Source organism: Capra hircus, chromosome 3, assembly GCF_001704415.2.
Source record: "Capra hircus breed San Clemente chromosome 3, ASM170441v1, whole genome shotgun sequence".
Lineage (NCBI taxonomy): Eukaryota > Metazoa > Chordata > Mammalia > Artiodactyla > Bovidae > Capra > Capra hircus.
Genome location: NC_030810.1, coordinates 45,867,731 through 45,883,320, shown reverse-complemented (window position 1 = coordinate 45,883,320; position 15,590 = coordinate 45,867,731). Strand labels below are relative to the sequence as shown.

Sequence of the window (15,590 nt, the reverse complement as noted above, 5' to 3'; positions counted from 1 at the left end):
CATTTGAAAAGACCCTGATGCTGGGAAAGATTGAAGGCAGGAGGAGAAGGGAATGACAGAGGATGAGATGGCTGGATGGCATCACCGACTCAATGGACATGAGTTTGCATATACTCTGTGAGTTGGTGATGGACAGAGAGGACTGGTGTGCTGCAGTCCATGGGGTCACAAAGAGTTGGACACAACTGAGCAACTGAACTGAACTGAACTGATCTTCCTAATATGAAGGTGTTTATTAATACAAAGAGTGTGATCTTTTCTTTATGTACATAAGTATTTAGAATATGCGGGTCCACCAGAAGCATGTACATTTTTAAAGGTGTTTAAAACACAAATTATTTTAAAGCAAAGATTTCAAGAGACCCTAAAGTTTAACTGTTTGATTCTTCCCTTTCCTGAGACTGAGCTCTTTAAAGTGGAACAGTAGGCATTTGTTATCATGCTTTGGCTCAGTGGTAAAGAATTTGCCTGCCAATGCAGGAGATGTGGGTTTGATCCCTGGGTCAGGAAGATCCCCTGGAGAAGGAAATGGCTCCCACTCCAGAATTCTTGTCTGGGAAGTCCCATGGACAGAGGAACCTGGTGGGCGATAGTCCTTGGGATCACAAAGAATTGGACAGGACTTAGAGACTGGGCATGCACTGCACACATCCTGCAGTGAATTAGATTCTCCCTGTCACCTGAGACTTTGTCTTTTTTGAAAAAGAACATATATGAGGGACAAGAACCTTGCCTTCCTAGGGGAACTGAAAAATATTCTCTGTCTACATTAAAAAAAAAAAAAACCCACACACAATAAAGCTGAAAGGAAGTGTTTGCCATTTTATTATTCTGGGAGAGAAAGTGATATTGTTCTGTTCTCTGTCATCACCTTATATTTTGTACCTATATTGTAGTATTTATTATGCAGGTTATGCGTCTGTCTTTCCATTAGACTAAGCTTTTGAGAGGAAGGACCATGGCTTAATTATATTTTTGTTTCCCACTGTTCTCAAAATCCTTTGCTCATTAACATATGTTTATTAAATTAAATGCACAGTAAAAGAGACAAGTCATTTTAATCACTGATAATTTTTTTTAAAGGATAAACACATAGATTGACTACAGGACAAATCTTAGGATGGCTCAGAGGAAGACTTGGGAGATAATTACTTAATCACCTCTCTAAGCTATACATACATATAGGCCTGGATGAATATTCTAACATATTCAAACATACGTATAGGCCTGGATGAATATTCTAAATATGAGTAAATATTATTGTTGATATGGGAAGTTTAAAAAGAAAAGAACAAGAAGACATAGTCCCTTACCTTTCAGTATTTTATGATGATCTAGGTCATTTGGAGAAATACGTGAAAACCAAAAAAAAAGAGAAATTAGTACCTGATACTGTGTGTGTCTGTGTGCCTCTGTGTGTGAGAGAGATGCAGCCAGAGAGAGATTGCAAAAGAGAACGAGAGTCTTGAGTTTGAGTTTCTCTGAGAAACGGTCACAAACAGATTGGTAACATTTGCTAGCAACATTCATGGTTTCCTGAAGAACATAGAGTGATGGCCTGTTAGGGAATCTGTCTTGATCACAATAACACTGTGTGATTATATCAAATGGAAAACACTTATTGCTAAATTGAACGACACCTTTAGTATGGCAAAAAAATTATGTCCAAAACTGGCTTTCAGAGATAAAATAAATAGAAGGACAGCAAGTAAAGACAAATGTTGCAAGTCAAGAACAGTGTGTATAATGATAACATAGAGGAAAAATCAAATTTGGAAAATGGATCTTGCCCACAACCTAACAACTCTCTTTTGGTGATTCCTAGCTTCATAAACATCAGCAGTAGTAAATGGAGTGTCAAATATGTCCATCATTCACTTATTTCTCGGTGAGGTGGCACAGCTGGACAACTGGCACCCTACATGTGGTGGCAGGCGTGCAAGGAGTGTTTCAGAGGGGTATAGGCATTGTAAGCAACCGTTCTTCACAACTTTCTGCTCTTCCTTCAGCTGCTTAGGGCTCCACACCCAACCCAACCTTGGTGATTTTCCCATTTGTATTAACAAAAACCAGAGCTTCCCAACCTCTTTATATCATGGCACAGATAGAAAATGGTCATGCTTGTTCTGCATAATGGGGTATAGGTGGGTAAAATAGATAAGGTCTCTCCAGGCCGCAAGTGAAAGCAACAAGTCACAAGTCCATGTACTCTGAGGGGATCAATATCTCAGTACTTGAGGGAAGTAAACTGCCTGCTTGATAGAAAGCCCTCACCTAGAGTTTCTTCCCAGGAATAGAGAGTTAATACTCTGTGTGTGGTGCATGCTCAATCGCTCAGTTGTGTCCGACTCAGATCCCACGGACTGTAGCTCGCCAGGGTGCTCAGTCCATGGGATTGTTCAGGCAAGAATATTGGAGTAGGTTGCCATTTCCTCCTCCAGGGGATCTTCCTGACCCAGGGATCGAACCCACGTCTTCTGCGTCTCCTGCTTTGGAGGCAGATTCTTTACCACTGAGCCACCAGGGAAGCCCTAAAACACTCTATATGTGAAAATGCTTTAGGTGCTATTTGATATAAAAAATTCTAGAAATAAAAAAGTACCACAAGCATTAATAAACAAAAAACCCCACACTATTTGAGTACAGAAATAGTTTTCAAGTAACTTTTCTCTCATTCTCAGTACAAATTTCTCCTAATTTTTGTTCTAATATTTAGTTCAGATTTCACAGCCAAAACTATCATGAAAAGCTCTTGGAAATCTAAGAAGAGAGGAAAAAAGATGATGAAATAGAAAATAAAGCAAATAAAACAAGGCAAAAGCTGTATTAAAAAGAATGAAACCGTGCTTTAAAATGTGTGGCCATGTTGTATACAATTAAATTTGTTTAGGAGGTATTTTTCTCTTCTGAAAAGAGAGAAAGCACATTTGGTAAGCAAACCCAAGATGGTGCACTGAAATCAACAGGCTTCAGGTCATAGAGAAGTTATTGAGTTGGCCAGAAAATTCATTTGGGTTTTTCCATAACACCTGACGGAAAAATCCAAGCAAACTTTTTGGCCAACCCCCAAATAAGGTTGACTGAATTTGCTAAGAACATACTATATTAGTAGTGGGTTGATCATGTGTTTCCTTTGGAGGAAAACTCCAGAGGATTAAACAGTTTTACATAGACTTTGGGAAGGAACACTGTGTGTTCTTTCCAGCTTTGCTTGGGTTCAGAAGAAACAAAGATTAAATGGTTGGCAGAGAAATACCACAAACAGGAATAAATAGGCCTTTGGTGGAACTAGCACAGAGGAGGACCAAACAAGGATGATGGCTAAGCCATCGCTAAGCCATGAAAGTGAGGATATAATTAGCTTAGAAGTAAACAGAAACATTCGGTTTTTAAAACAATGATCTAGCCAGTAGAGGCCCTGACATTCCAAATGTCTAAGAACCAAAATAGCTTGAGGACACTGGTCACCAAGGATGCTAGGGGCTTTGTGCCTTCAACACCCAGACATTCTGGTTGAAAGAAGGGAGGCTGGGGGAGATTTTAAACCATCCCCTTGAATCTGATTATCAATTTATGAGATGTATTTTGAAATACATTCTGTATTCAGTTTATAATACATAATATCTGATGATGTGCTCAGTCGGATTTGACTTTTTGTGACCGCATGGACTAGAGCCTGCCAGGCTCCTCTGTCCATGGGATTTTCTCAGCAAGAATACTGGAGTGGGTTGCCAATTCCTCCCACGGGATCTTCGCTACCCAGGAATCGGACTCGTGTCTCCTGCGTCTCTTGCACTGCAGGCAGATTCTATACCACTGAGCCACCAGGAAAGCCCAAATCTGATCATAATATTATATTAATTTCTCTACACATAGATAAGATGAAAAATTAGATTTTATGCTGGATACCTTGTTACTACCAGGTGTCACCTGGAAATAAAGCTGTATACGTATATACACATATTTAGATTTGGACTAGTTTTAGATTTACATAATCAAGATTATGCTCACTTTGGTTCAGTTTAGTCGCTCAGTCATGCCTGACTTTTTGCGATCCCGTGGACTGCAGCATGCCAGGCCTATATATTTAATTCCTGATGTTTATGTTTTGGAGAGGTCATCTAAAAATACATATTTTAAATAATTTGTGGTAAATACCTTCCCACATATTTGGAATGAGCATATAGGAAGGAAACTTGTTAAAATATCTCTACAAAATATTTGGAGAACCAAAGGAGGTTAAACTGGCAGATGTCATAATTAATCTGAGCTGGAATATCAGAATTTAAAATCACACACTCACTTGAAGTTGAGAGAGAGACTCTTTCTTTCTGTGTTGGGTCCTGGGTGGTTGGTAAAACCTGAGAGGTGTAGTCAAAAATATAGAAACTGATTAAAATAAGCTTAAAACTTTTAATTTTTTGCTTGTATTGTTTAAATTTAGAGCATTATTTCAAACTAATTCTCTCAAAAGAGTATTAACAGTTTTAAAAGGGTGTTAACAGTTTTATCAATAGTTTATTAACACTTATTTATTGGTATATCAGCGGGACCGGTATAAAAACGGACTGTCCAGAGTGTGGTTATCCAAGCTACAGACTTGCTGATTGAGATACATAAAATTGTACTATAGATATAAGGGCTCCATCTGGTGGCAACTCTTCAGAATTGCATACGTATTCCTACAAAGTGCGGCTCTGCTCAACCATGTATGAAGATACTACGTTAGACGTGAAGCCTAGTTTGTTACTCTCCGTAATTTAAACGGAGGGTATCAGTGAGATGAAACATATGATTTGTTTCCTTATCAGGGTGGGTTATAGAGGTAAGCGGTAGCCTCCTCTTTGGAGGAATGTAATTCCTTAAAGGTCGATAGATAAACCATCCTCTCAAGGTCCTCTTCTGTCTGTGATAGAACGATAATTTTCCTTATTTCTTCTCTGAACTTTCACCTAGGGCTATATTGATATTGGCCTTTATTTCAGAAGAGGGCTCTGGTAACTTTTTTTTTATGAGCTACCTTTTGGTGATTTTTTTTCCCTTCCTTTACTGAGAAGTTAACATGACTAAAAAAATTATCCACCACATTACAAAAATAACTTGTTATAAATAATGATGAAATGAAACATATTTCTAATATTATGCCTTATTTTTCATCACTTTCTGCCAGGAGAGAGGGAGGGAGAGGAAAGGAATTCCAGGGATGTCTGAAGTGGGTGTGGTCACCAGGAGATGAGGATGTGTTTGAATCTGGGTCTGATCTCTGCCATCCAGTTCCTTCCGTTCCTCTCTATCAGCCTTTCATCTCCATTTGTTCCCCTTTCTCATTCTTCCCTAATAACATTAATTTCTCCCTTTCATCCAGCCTTTTATTACTCTTCCTCACTTTTCTAAAAACTCTTACTTAAAATATAGCACTCCAGCTCTTCCAAAATACTCTTACCCACTCGCTAGTCTAAAATAATGTTGCTCTCTCGATTAATACTACCCTTTTCATTTTCACTGCATTTTTGTTCAAACGGAAATTGGCATTCTTTTCCTCATGTAAATACATAGAGAGTGGGCTATATGACCAAGCTGGACAGTTTGAGGCACCCTACTATAAAAAAAAAATGATTTGAAATTTCCTTCAGGATATACTAATGGCTTCTAGATACAAAATTTCATTAAAAGAAGCCCTACACGGCCCGTTAGCAAGTTCTCCCCATACAAAGAAATTAAAAGGCAGAGACAAAAAAAAAAAAAAAAAGGCAGAGGCAGCTGGAATAATTAGTATTATTAGTATAAACACAGCAGTAATGAGAAATAGATTTAATGTTTGAGACTGATTGAATTCTGTAATTCAATTTGCTATGAAATCCAAATAGAAACCCAAGTGGGAAATACTGTTGAGAGAAAGCTAAGAAAGAAATGCTTTATTTGTAAGGAAAGCAAGATCCTATGAGGTAATAAAGAAACTCTGGTTAGGAGCTTACCAACCTAGTGTTCTCCTAACAGACATTTTTTTTCTCCCCCAGGGGTTGAATTCCACTTTTTTTTTTTTTTTTTTGCTCCTACAAACAAAGTACGTAATGAAACTAATAGCAATGGCAGTAGAAATACTTTTCTTTCTGCTTTGAGATCAACAGGCTAGATTCTGATCTCTATTAAAGTTTGGGAGGGGGCATGTGGTTTTATTAAAGTAATCAGCTTTTCTGTGATCTCTGTACACAGTTAATTATGTTAATTTTAAAGCTTTTGCAGTAGCCTGAGAATTCTGGAGTAGATGATATTTTACTTTAAGGATGACGATAGTGGAATATCCCCATGAAAGGATCCCAAATGCAGTGTGAAAATATTGTTATGCTGAACTATAGCTAAAAGCTGTGGACAGACTTGTCTTTATTTAGAGCAGGCAGTGTTAGGCAGTAGTTTCATTAAATTTTAGAGCTAAAATAGGGTTAGGGATTCGCTCTTCTCAACTACTTTTCCCTAGCCATCCCTATCACAACTTCTTTTACTACTGCCCACGCTCCAAATTGTAAAGCTTGATAAAGTGATCTACCAAGTTACAGTGTAGAGCTGGAATAACCCTAAATAGGGACCCAAAGCCAGTTCTAAGCATGCACTTTTGTCTCCTTGGTTTACAAAATCACTTGACCTCTCCACGTCTTGGGCCTCGGGTACAATGTGGAAACAGGGCTTGATTACCTCTAAGATGCTCTAAGACCAAGACAATGGCTCTATAAGTTCAACCTTTGCATTCATTTCTCTGGGAGATTTCTGGCATCCATCTGCATGACTTCTTCCAAGAAGAGAAGACCCAAACGAAATCAAAAGGATTGATATGATGTACTCCAATTAAATGAACAAAAGTTGTTTCTTAAACTCTTTGGATGGTGTTTAAGGTCCTTAGTTTCCCTGGTAGCTCAGCTGGTAAAGAATCCACTTTCAATGGACTGATTCTGGGGTTGGGAAGATCCCCTGGAGAAGGGATAAGCTACTTACTCCAGTATTCATGGGCTTCCCTGGTGGCCCAGACGGTAAAGAATCTGCCTGCACTGCGGGAGACCTGAGTGATCCCTGGGTTGGGAAGATCCTCTGGAGGAGGGCATGGCAACCCGCTCCAGTATTCTTGCTGGAGAATCCCCATGGACAGAGGAACCTGGCAGGCTACAGTCCGTGGGATCACAAAGAGTCAGATACGACTGAGTGACTAAGCACATCACAAGGTCCTTAGAAAATATAAAAGGGAAATCAAATACAACTGTTGAAACACAGCACGAGAACCTAAAAGGTCTTACAAGAAATGCTGGGGAGGAGAGGAAGATTGGTTTAAAAGGGAGAATTGAAGAGAGAAAAGAATGAACTGAGAAAGTGAACGTTTCATGGTTCAAAGTTGTTACGTAAATTGAACATCAACTTCTTGTTTAATCCAGTAAATGTGTTTACGTGCCAGGCCTATCATCCACTTAATCACTGAACAAATATTTATTGAGCACCTGCTATGCTTCTGACACTCTACAGGCCCTAAGGATACATAGAAAGCAAAACCAGATGTGCCTCCTCGATGCTCTTCAGTCTAGAATGCCTTGTTTAAGTATTGTCTGATCCTCCCAAGAAACATCCAGGTGATAAGAGAGGAAAGAACAAAGGTGTATCAAACCTCTATGACTGAAGGTAGAATGTCATAAGTACTATAAAACATACAAAAAGTAATATGATGGTATTAATATTAGGGAGAGAAACTTCTTCCAATATAATACTAGGGAAAATCTAGTGGTAATCTTTGAACTGGATCCTGAAGGCTGCATATAATTTTGATACTTTACAAAGAGAATGGGGAGAGGAAGACATTTCAATAGAGGGACCATTGTGGGCAAAGGCTGAGATCAGAAAGTACTTAGTGAAAGGTAAAGATTTTAGATGTCCAAAACACTGGGTATGGGGGCTTCCCCAGTGGTCTAGTGGTTAAGACTTTTATCTCCCACTGCAGGGGGCACAGGTTTGATCTCTGGTCTGGAAATTTAAATCCCACATGCCACATGGTGCAGCCAAAAAAAGACAATAACAATAAAAAAAAAAAAAACCTGGGGACAAATTCTACCTCAATAAAATTGTTAAAAAAAAAAACTGCATATGTACAGATTGAGTGAAGAAAAACAAGTAATTCCTAGATTCAAATAATCAAACTTTTCTTGAAAGAATAAACAGATGTCCATGATATGTGAATGTCTGATCCTACTTAATGCTAACAGTATTTTCATGGGCTAGTCTGAACAGCACTCAGTAAAATACTTTCACCTCACTGAAGTAAGTGAGGTAAATAAACATGACATGTAGCCAGCTGAATGAATATTCAACTCATTGCATTTCTCCATGGGTCATGAGTGATTCTAATATTGCTCCTCTGGACTCATGCTTTCTGATGGCCTGTAAGAAGCAGTGGTCATAGGAGGGATCCTTTAGGCACATTAAGCATAGAAGAATCTCTTCAATCAAACACATCAAGCCTTTAAAAATACAGCTTCTATCTCTTTCCTCCATTATGTCAGTGACATACAGGCACACTGCAGAGCCAAGCTGAAGGATATCATTTTTTCTAACAGTCTCTCTCTTCTTTGGAACAAACTGGTAAAATTTTCTTTCACAGATTCAAAGGATTACAGTTGCTATTTATCTTGTCCAGTAAGGCATCCACTCTTGCCACTTCTAGCGTCTCAAATATTGTCCTAAGTCTTGGGAAATACTCATATAGCCTCCCAAAGACCATAGAACCCAGTAGGAAGACCTATTTATAGCTCCAAATGTAACATGCTCAAGCCTCAAAGAGATTTGACTAGATAAGGACGCTGCTTCCTTTTGCAATGCATGGGCTGAGGGCAGGGACACAGGGACTCACCATATGGTCTTGTACTCTTTGATCGGGAAGTTCTCCCACCTTTTCACTTGATTGTGAGATTCTGTGCAGAGGAGACCATGCTACAGCCCTCGTAGTGCCTGGTATATAGCTGATGCTCAACAAATATTTGTTAACATCACATTTAATGTTTCTGTTATATTCTTCAATAAACATTCCCCAAATGTTTTGACTTTATGAATGACATACCTTAGGCATCTGAGATTCAGCTACAGTTCTCCTATGGAGGAATTACAGAGTTTGCTGATGAAAGTACGGCTCTGTACTAAGATGTTTTACTCTAGGTATAGAGTTAGTGGACTATTTTTAGGCTGCTTACTCATCCAGTTATTTTAAAGAAGGGAAGGAAAAACTGACACAAATAATACAATTGTGTAACAGGGATAGATTTGAGAAAAAATATGCATTTTCAAAAGTAGAGAAAGATTGGATGATTCATTTAACTTTTCCCCTCAACATCCTTTCCTACACACATTAAAAGTTACACTGGCTTAAAGAATGAAATATTTTAAAAGCCTCCCCACCCACAAAAAAAGGGATAAGACTTTCACCAGCAGAGTCACAGGATTTCACTGCTTTCTACATAAACACTGCCTGAATTTCACAATCTTCTACTCTGAGGTGCTGCTATTAACAAAATACAAAATTAGGCCAAGAAAAGTGAGTTATGAAGCCCAGGAAAATTAGGGGAGGTTGGTGTGGCTCTAGAGATAACGTTCTCATCTGTGCCTGCTTTACATCCTGGTCTACTTCTTATCTTGTTCAGCGCTCATTGGGTTGCTGCAAAGCAAGAGCTCACTGTTACACATCAAAATCAACAGGGAAAAAGCTACCAGATAAAATAATGCTTCTAAAGATAGGGCCGGTGAATTATTTTTCTTCTCTGTTTTTCTCTCTTTACTTCCTATAGAACTGCTGTCAGAGAAGATTATGATAATCACATAGCTAAAAGCCCAAGGCTTTAATTAAATTCCTGGGTTTTCATTTACCCTCTTTATTCAAAACTTAGAGTGGACTTTCTCCCTCCATTTATCAGAAATCTTTGAATTCTCCAAAGTTAAAATCATGGAGTTTATACTATCACAGGATAGTATTTCCCAATCACCCTCTTGTAGACAGTGTCAAAGGTGAGGACAATTGGAACCTGTCCCCATGACAATCAGCTGGGAGCCTCAGAGAGTGTCCTCAATGTAGTAAACTCCAACGTTTCAAAAACAGAAGTGGAAACAGTTCTATTGAAGCCCTGCCAGTTTCACCCTTGCACTCGAGCTTTGTTTGATGCTGTCAGAAACATGATCCATGCTCCACCTTTGAGCCTTGGTTAATGCTACTACACTAGGTTCCTGGATCACCCAAGAAATTTCCTCCCAAACTGGAAGCTGGACCCATCAGTTGATAGTCAGGGGTCTCCAAACAGAACTCTAAGGGGACCTCTTATCCTTGTGTCAGCAGGACAGAAGCAGTCATTTGCCCTTGGAACATCACGGGGAGTTGGAGGTATGGATCTATAGCAGCAACAGCAGTGAGGAAGACAGATCAGTTTTGCATTCTAGAACCAAAAACAACACCAGAAGGTTCAGAATATAACTAGAAAACTTGACTGTATCTGCCTTAGTTTTGTATGGTAGAGTGTTTCAAAAAACATTCTCTGAAGCGTTTAGATCAAATGAGGTTGAAAGGATGCCTAGGAGAGGTGATGACCAGGATCTCCTATAATATTGACCTACATGCTTTCCTTTGTCGCACATTTATTTTTCCACAGCCCACACTCTACTTTCTCGCTGTAATGTATACTTGGGGGATGGTTGTGCTGAGAGTGACGGGGGCAATACTCTGGGCCAAGCCAGGATGCTTTTCTTAATGGAAGGTGTATTATTGAGGAAAAAAGTTCATGCAGATTGAAGATTTCCTCCCAATTCCCAGATGATCAGGCAGCACTAACACAACCAAAAGAGAGGGCACATCACCAACCCAGTGTTTGAACATTTTATTAAGCCTCAGAATGATTTAGCATTTCTGTGAGGAAAACTCAACCTTGTTTTTCTTGATACTGCATAAAGGACCTATCTTCTTAACTGATTAGATTTTATTATTTACATAACTTTTTACTGACCCAGTGTTTCAAAAAACATGTTATTTGGTCAGCGTATCAGGAATCAGCCAAAGATGTTGATTGAATTCACCAAAGACTTAGAGTGGTGGTCCTCTGCCAACTTGGTCTGTCATCTGCTTATGTTGTGGTGCCCTTTGCCAGGTGTGAAGTTGTCAGAATGGACTCTTGATCTGTGTGCCAACAAGGGGCAGAAACTTGCTGAGGACAGCATTAAAAGTCAATAGAAAGGCAAGTTGGCAAACACACACTGTTTTCCAAGGCTTTAAATTGTGGTGGAGATATTAAATCGATTTTGTGATTAAAAGTAAAATCTTTTCCTTCATCAGTCATTTTGCCAAATTCAGATACTTTTCATGTAATGTATGAATATATAAATTTAACTTTTTCAAAGTTTTCCTTCCTTTGAATACTCCCTCTCTTTAGCTCACCTAGTAAAACATATCTCAGCATTGCTTCTAATAAGTAATTATATTAGTGATATATGTGGAATCATCTTCAAGATTAAGAACTAATCAATCTTGATTTGTCATTCTCTTTAAAACTGCTTTCCATCCTGAATATGGTAATCCAACATAAGGCCCAGATTGTTTGACATCTATGTAACTACAGTTCTTATTAACTGGGACACATATATTTGATAGATTTCAATAGGCAATAAATTATCATGATATAAATATTTGTATGTTATACTGACTTTCAATATTACTTGTCAAAAAGATCCTTATATTTTGAAAGTGTTATGTTTGTTTAGGTAGCTGTGTTGTCTGATAAGCTAGAATTATAATAAGAGAGCTTTGGTGACAATGTATGATAAGCCATGTAAATAGTAAAAAAAAAAAAAAAAAAGTCCACTAATGTCTATTTGGCTTGCAAAATCTGTAACAATTCTACTAGTAATTTTCAGTGTTTATTCTTTTCACCTAATACTTTTCTCATTCCCTCCCATTATGTCTTACTCATGTCAGGTATAAGACAGCTTTCTCAGCAGAAAGATCCTAATAAAAATCAAAGACCAAGGTGAGTCTATTGGAGTCATCATGAATTACACTCCTTTTTTTTTTGTGGCTGTTGATTTTTCTTTTTTAAAGGCACACCCTTAACTTTTGCTTGTTCATTTTTGTTAACATAAACCAGATTCTAATTCAAACAGCAAAACCAGTCCTTCCAAAAAAACCAATACCACAAATTTGTGTATTATTGGTTTTGGTCACCCATGGAATCAATAAGACTCTTCCCCCTTAAGTGATCAATGATTTTTTTCAGTCAACCTAAAAAAACAAAATACCTCTTTTCATTATTACCTGCCTTTTTTCAGTATGCAGCATGGCAGTACAATTGACAATGAGGTGCTTTGCACATCAGCTTTCCTTTCCAGCTGGTCAGGGGTCCCTTTTCTCTTTTTCTCATTTCCTGAGAACAGGAAGGAGTAAAGCATGGCCCAAGACATGTTGTCTGTCACATTAGGAGTGGCAGAGGGTTTACTAGATCATGGTTCTCTCCCCTTGGCCTCAGAAATATCTCCTGAGACCCTGTGTTTGATGTGGAAACTTGACCTAAGAAAAAAGACTTGGGAAGTCCTTTATCTGGCTCTTCTCCCAATTATCCCATGAAAGATTAACAAAACTAATGGGATGACTGGAGCTGCTTCATGGCTACCAAACTACACCCATGAGTTTGTTTCTCCTTTAAGTGATCTTGGGAAGACAGTGAGGGCCTCTATCTTGACTACTGATGATCATCCGAATATAGTGGCTGGTATGGTAGCTTGGTGTGAGTTTTTGGCAAAGAAAAAATTAGGCTCTGAAAGACATTTCTCATCAGAAATTGTCAATATATTAAAATGCATTTAAAAGTTACTTCTGGGAAGCATATTAAATAGGCCAATCATTTAATCATTTGCTAAATATCAAAGCCTATAAAATCATAGTTTAATGTCACCCTGACATAAAGCAACATCAAAATTAGTGCATCATCTATAAAGTGAAGTATCATTTGCCTTCAAGTGACAAATTCTATTGCCAAAAAAATACCACTGTACTTCTAATAAGTGACACTCATTTTAATAGACCCTACAAAAATACAATATTTTCAATGTCCCCATAAAACAGTTAACTTACAAATATTACTCTCAGAGCTTTGGTGACATCAATATATGATACTGTTGTGAAAATCATAACAAAATACTTGGAACACTGGCGTGTAAAGTAAATTCATTATATATATTTAAAAAAAGAGAGCTATGTCAAAATGTGAGAGAATGCATATAACCAACTCTGGGAAATTATTCTGGAATGTGAAATTAATATTTTAATCAAATGAATGACTAATATATAAAAGAAACATTTTTAAAGGGTTATAAAATGGATTTTGATCATTCGTAAAGGAAAACAGTTCCAATGTAAAAATAACTAATTATATATTAATGATGCTCATCTTTCTCTTCAGTGAGACAGAATTTAAGATTATATGTATTTTGCAACTTTGGGGGGAAAAAAGATATTTTCTCTACTTTGCCCTCCAAGGCAGGCATGGAAATTAGTAATACCAGATAGACCATGGCTCTGAGAAATTATATTTGAAGTTTCATATTTAAATAGCAAAGTTTATTTTATCACCCCCATAACTTTCTAACAATAGTCTTTCGTAATGATAAATTTTATCAATACCCCAAACTCATTTAAAATGATTTAAAAGTAGCAAATTGGATAAAGCAACACACAAATAAATTCCACATTTACAAGTAAAGAAATCACAGGGCTACAGTTTATAATCAACATAAACTTGAAAGAAATAAAGCAACACCTTGCTGCCACCCATCATTCACTGCTTACATTTGTGGTGAAAAGATTTATCTACAATGACCTTTAGTCTGTTTCTTAACTCTGTCTGTATTGTAATTAGCTAAAGGCATTGAACAAATTAGGTTGTTCTATCTTTTATTCAGGTCCCAGAGGTAAATGGCTAACTGATGAAATATTTCACTCTGTGTTATGAGAATTTAGCAAATGAATATGGAACCAAATATAAACACTTTATACCATATGTACAGTTACTTTCATAAGGCATTATCTTGTAATTTTTATTGAAAAAGATTCAATATAGTAAAGTCTTATTTTAAGATATATTTTCTTTCTCAATCCGAGATGTTTAATTTATGAAAATATTGTTTTTTTCTCTATATTCTTTTTGTTTATATGCCAACATATACTTTGTGCTAGAAATATTTTATGGGAATTACAATTCTTTATATTTGTATCTTCTATATAAAGGCATATACAATTTTGAGGCAGTGTTTCTGATGGAGAGCAGAATTCATAAAGAGCTTGTGTGTGCTTCCGTGCTCCGAAATTATATGAAATCCACTTTGAGAAGAAACTTATTCAATTAAAAAAAAAAATCAAAACCAAAACTGCACCAATGCACAGCCAGAGGCTGACAATTAAAACTAATACATAACCACATGAACATCATATTTATATAGTTAACATTTTTAAGGATGATCAGTGCTAACATTATAGTATTATACATTTGGCACTAATGTTTGCCATTGGTCCAGCAATTGGCAAAATTTGTTTCTATGTATAAATTTATTTGAACATTAGGTCTGGCTAGACGTATCTTCACTATTTATAAAAAATATTTAGACAGTAAGCTCACGTTGAATAACTAGGTCTACTGTGTTCTGGAAACTCTTCAGTAGTAATACAGCTTTTTCGTGTTCCATATGTACAAAACTATGTCCATTGGCCTGTAAACACACAAATAAAACAGGGTCATCAATGCAAGATACTTGTTTATCACATTGTTCTTGTCTCTAATAATAAGACTTAAGAGAGTATGAGCAACCAATAGTCATATGTTTTTAAAATTCACACCAGAATTGCAACTATGGGAACAACTAATTAATTTCACCCAGCTTCAACTTAATTTATTAATTCAACAAATACTTATCAATCATCTAGTATATCCTACTTTGGATTGTCCTAGTATAATGCTAGTTCAGTTCATTTCGGTTCAGTCACTCAGTCATGTCCGACTCTTTGTGGCCCCATGAATCACAGCACGCCAGGCCTGCCTGTCCATCACCAACTCCTGGAGTTCACCCAAACTCATGTCCATCGAGTCGGTGATGCCATCCAGCCATCTCATCCTCTGTCGTCCCCTTCTCCTCTCTCCTCCAATCCCTCCCAGCATCAGGGTCTTTTCCAATGAGTCAACTCTTGGCATGAGGTGGCCAAAGTATTAGAGTTTCAGCTTTAGCATCTGTCCTTCCAAAGAACACCCAGGACTGATCTCCTTTAGAATGGGCTGGTTGGATCTCCTTGCAGTCCAAGGGACTCTCAAGAGTCTTCTCCAACACCACAGTTCAAAAGATCAATTCTTCAGTGTTCATCTTTCTTTATAGTCCAACTCTCACATCCATACATGACCACTGGAAAAACCATAGCCTTGACTAGATGTACCTTTGTTGGCAAGGTAATATCTTTGCTTTTCAATATGCTATGTAGGTTGATCATAACTTTCCTTCCAAGGAGTAAGCGTCTTTTAATTTCATGGCTGCAATCACCATCTACAGTG

The 15,590-nt window shown here is 37.5% G+C and overlaps 1 protein-coding gene across 1 annotated transcript in view; it reads right to left on the bottom strand.

Annotated features, from left to right (window-relative positions):
* Positions 12,252 to 15,590, bottom strand: part of LRRC7 (leucine rich repeat containing 7) — a 390,782-nt gene continuing 387,443 nt past the window's right edge. Inside the window, exon 25 of the mRNA XM_018045424.1 lies at positions 12,252 to 14,760. Within this exon, the coding sequence (XP_017900913.1) occupies positions 14,653 to 14,760 (108 nt within the window). The 3' untranslated portion in view covers positions 12,252 to 14,652. The remainder of the gene's footprint in view (positions 14,761 to 15,590) is intronic.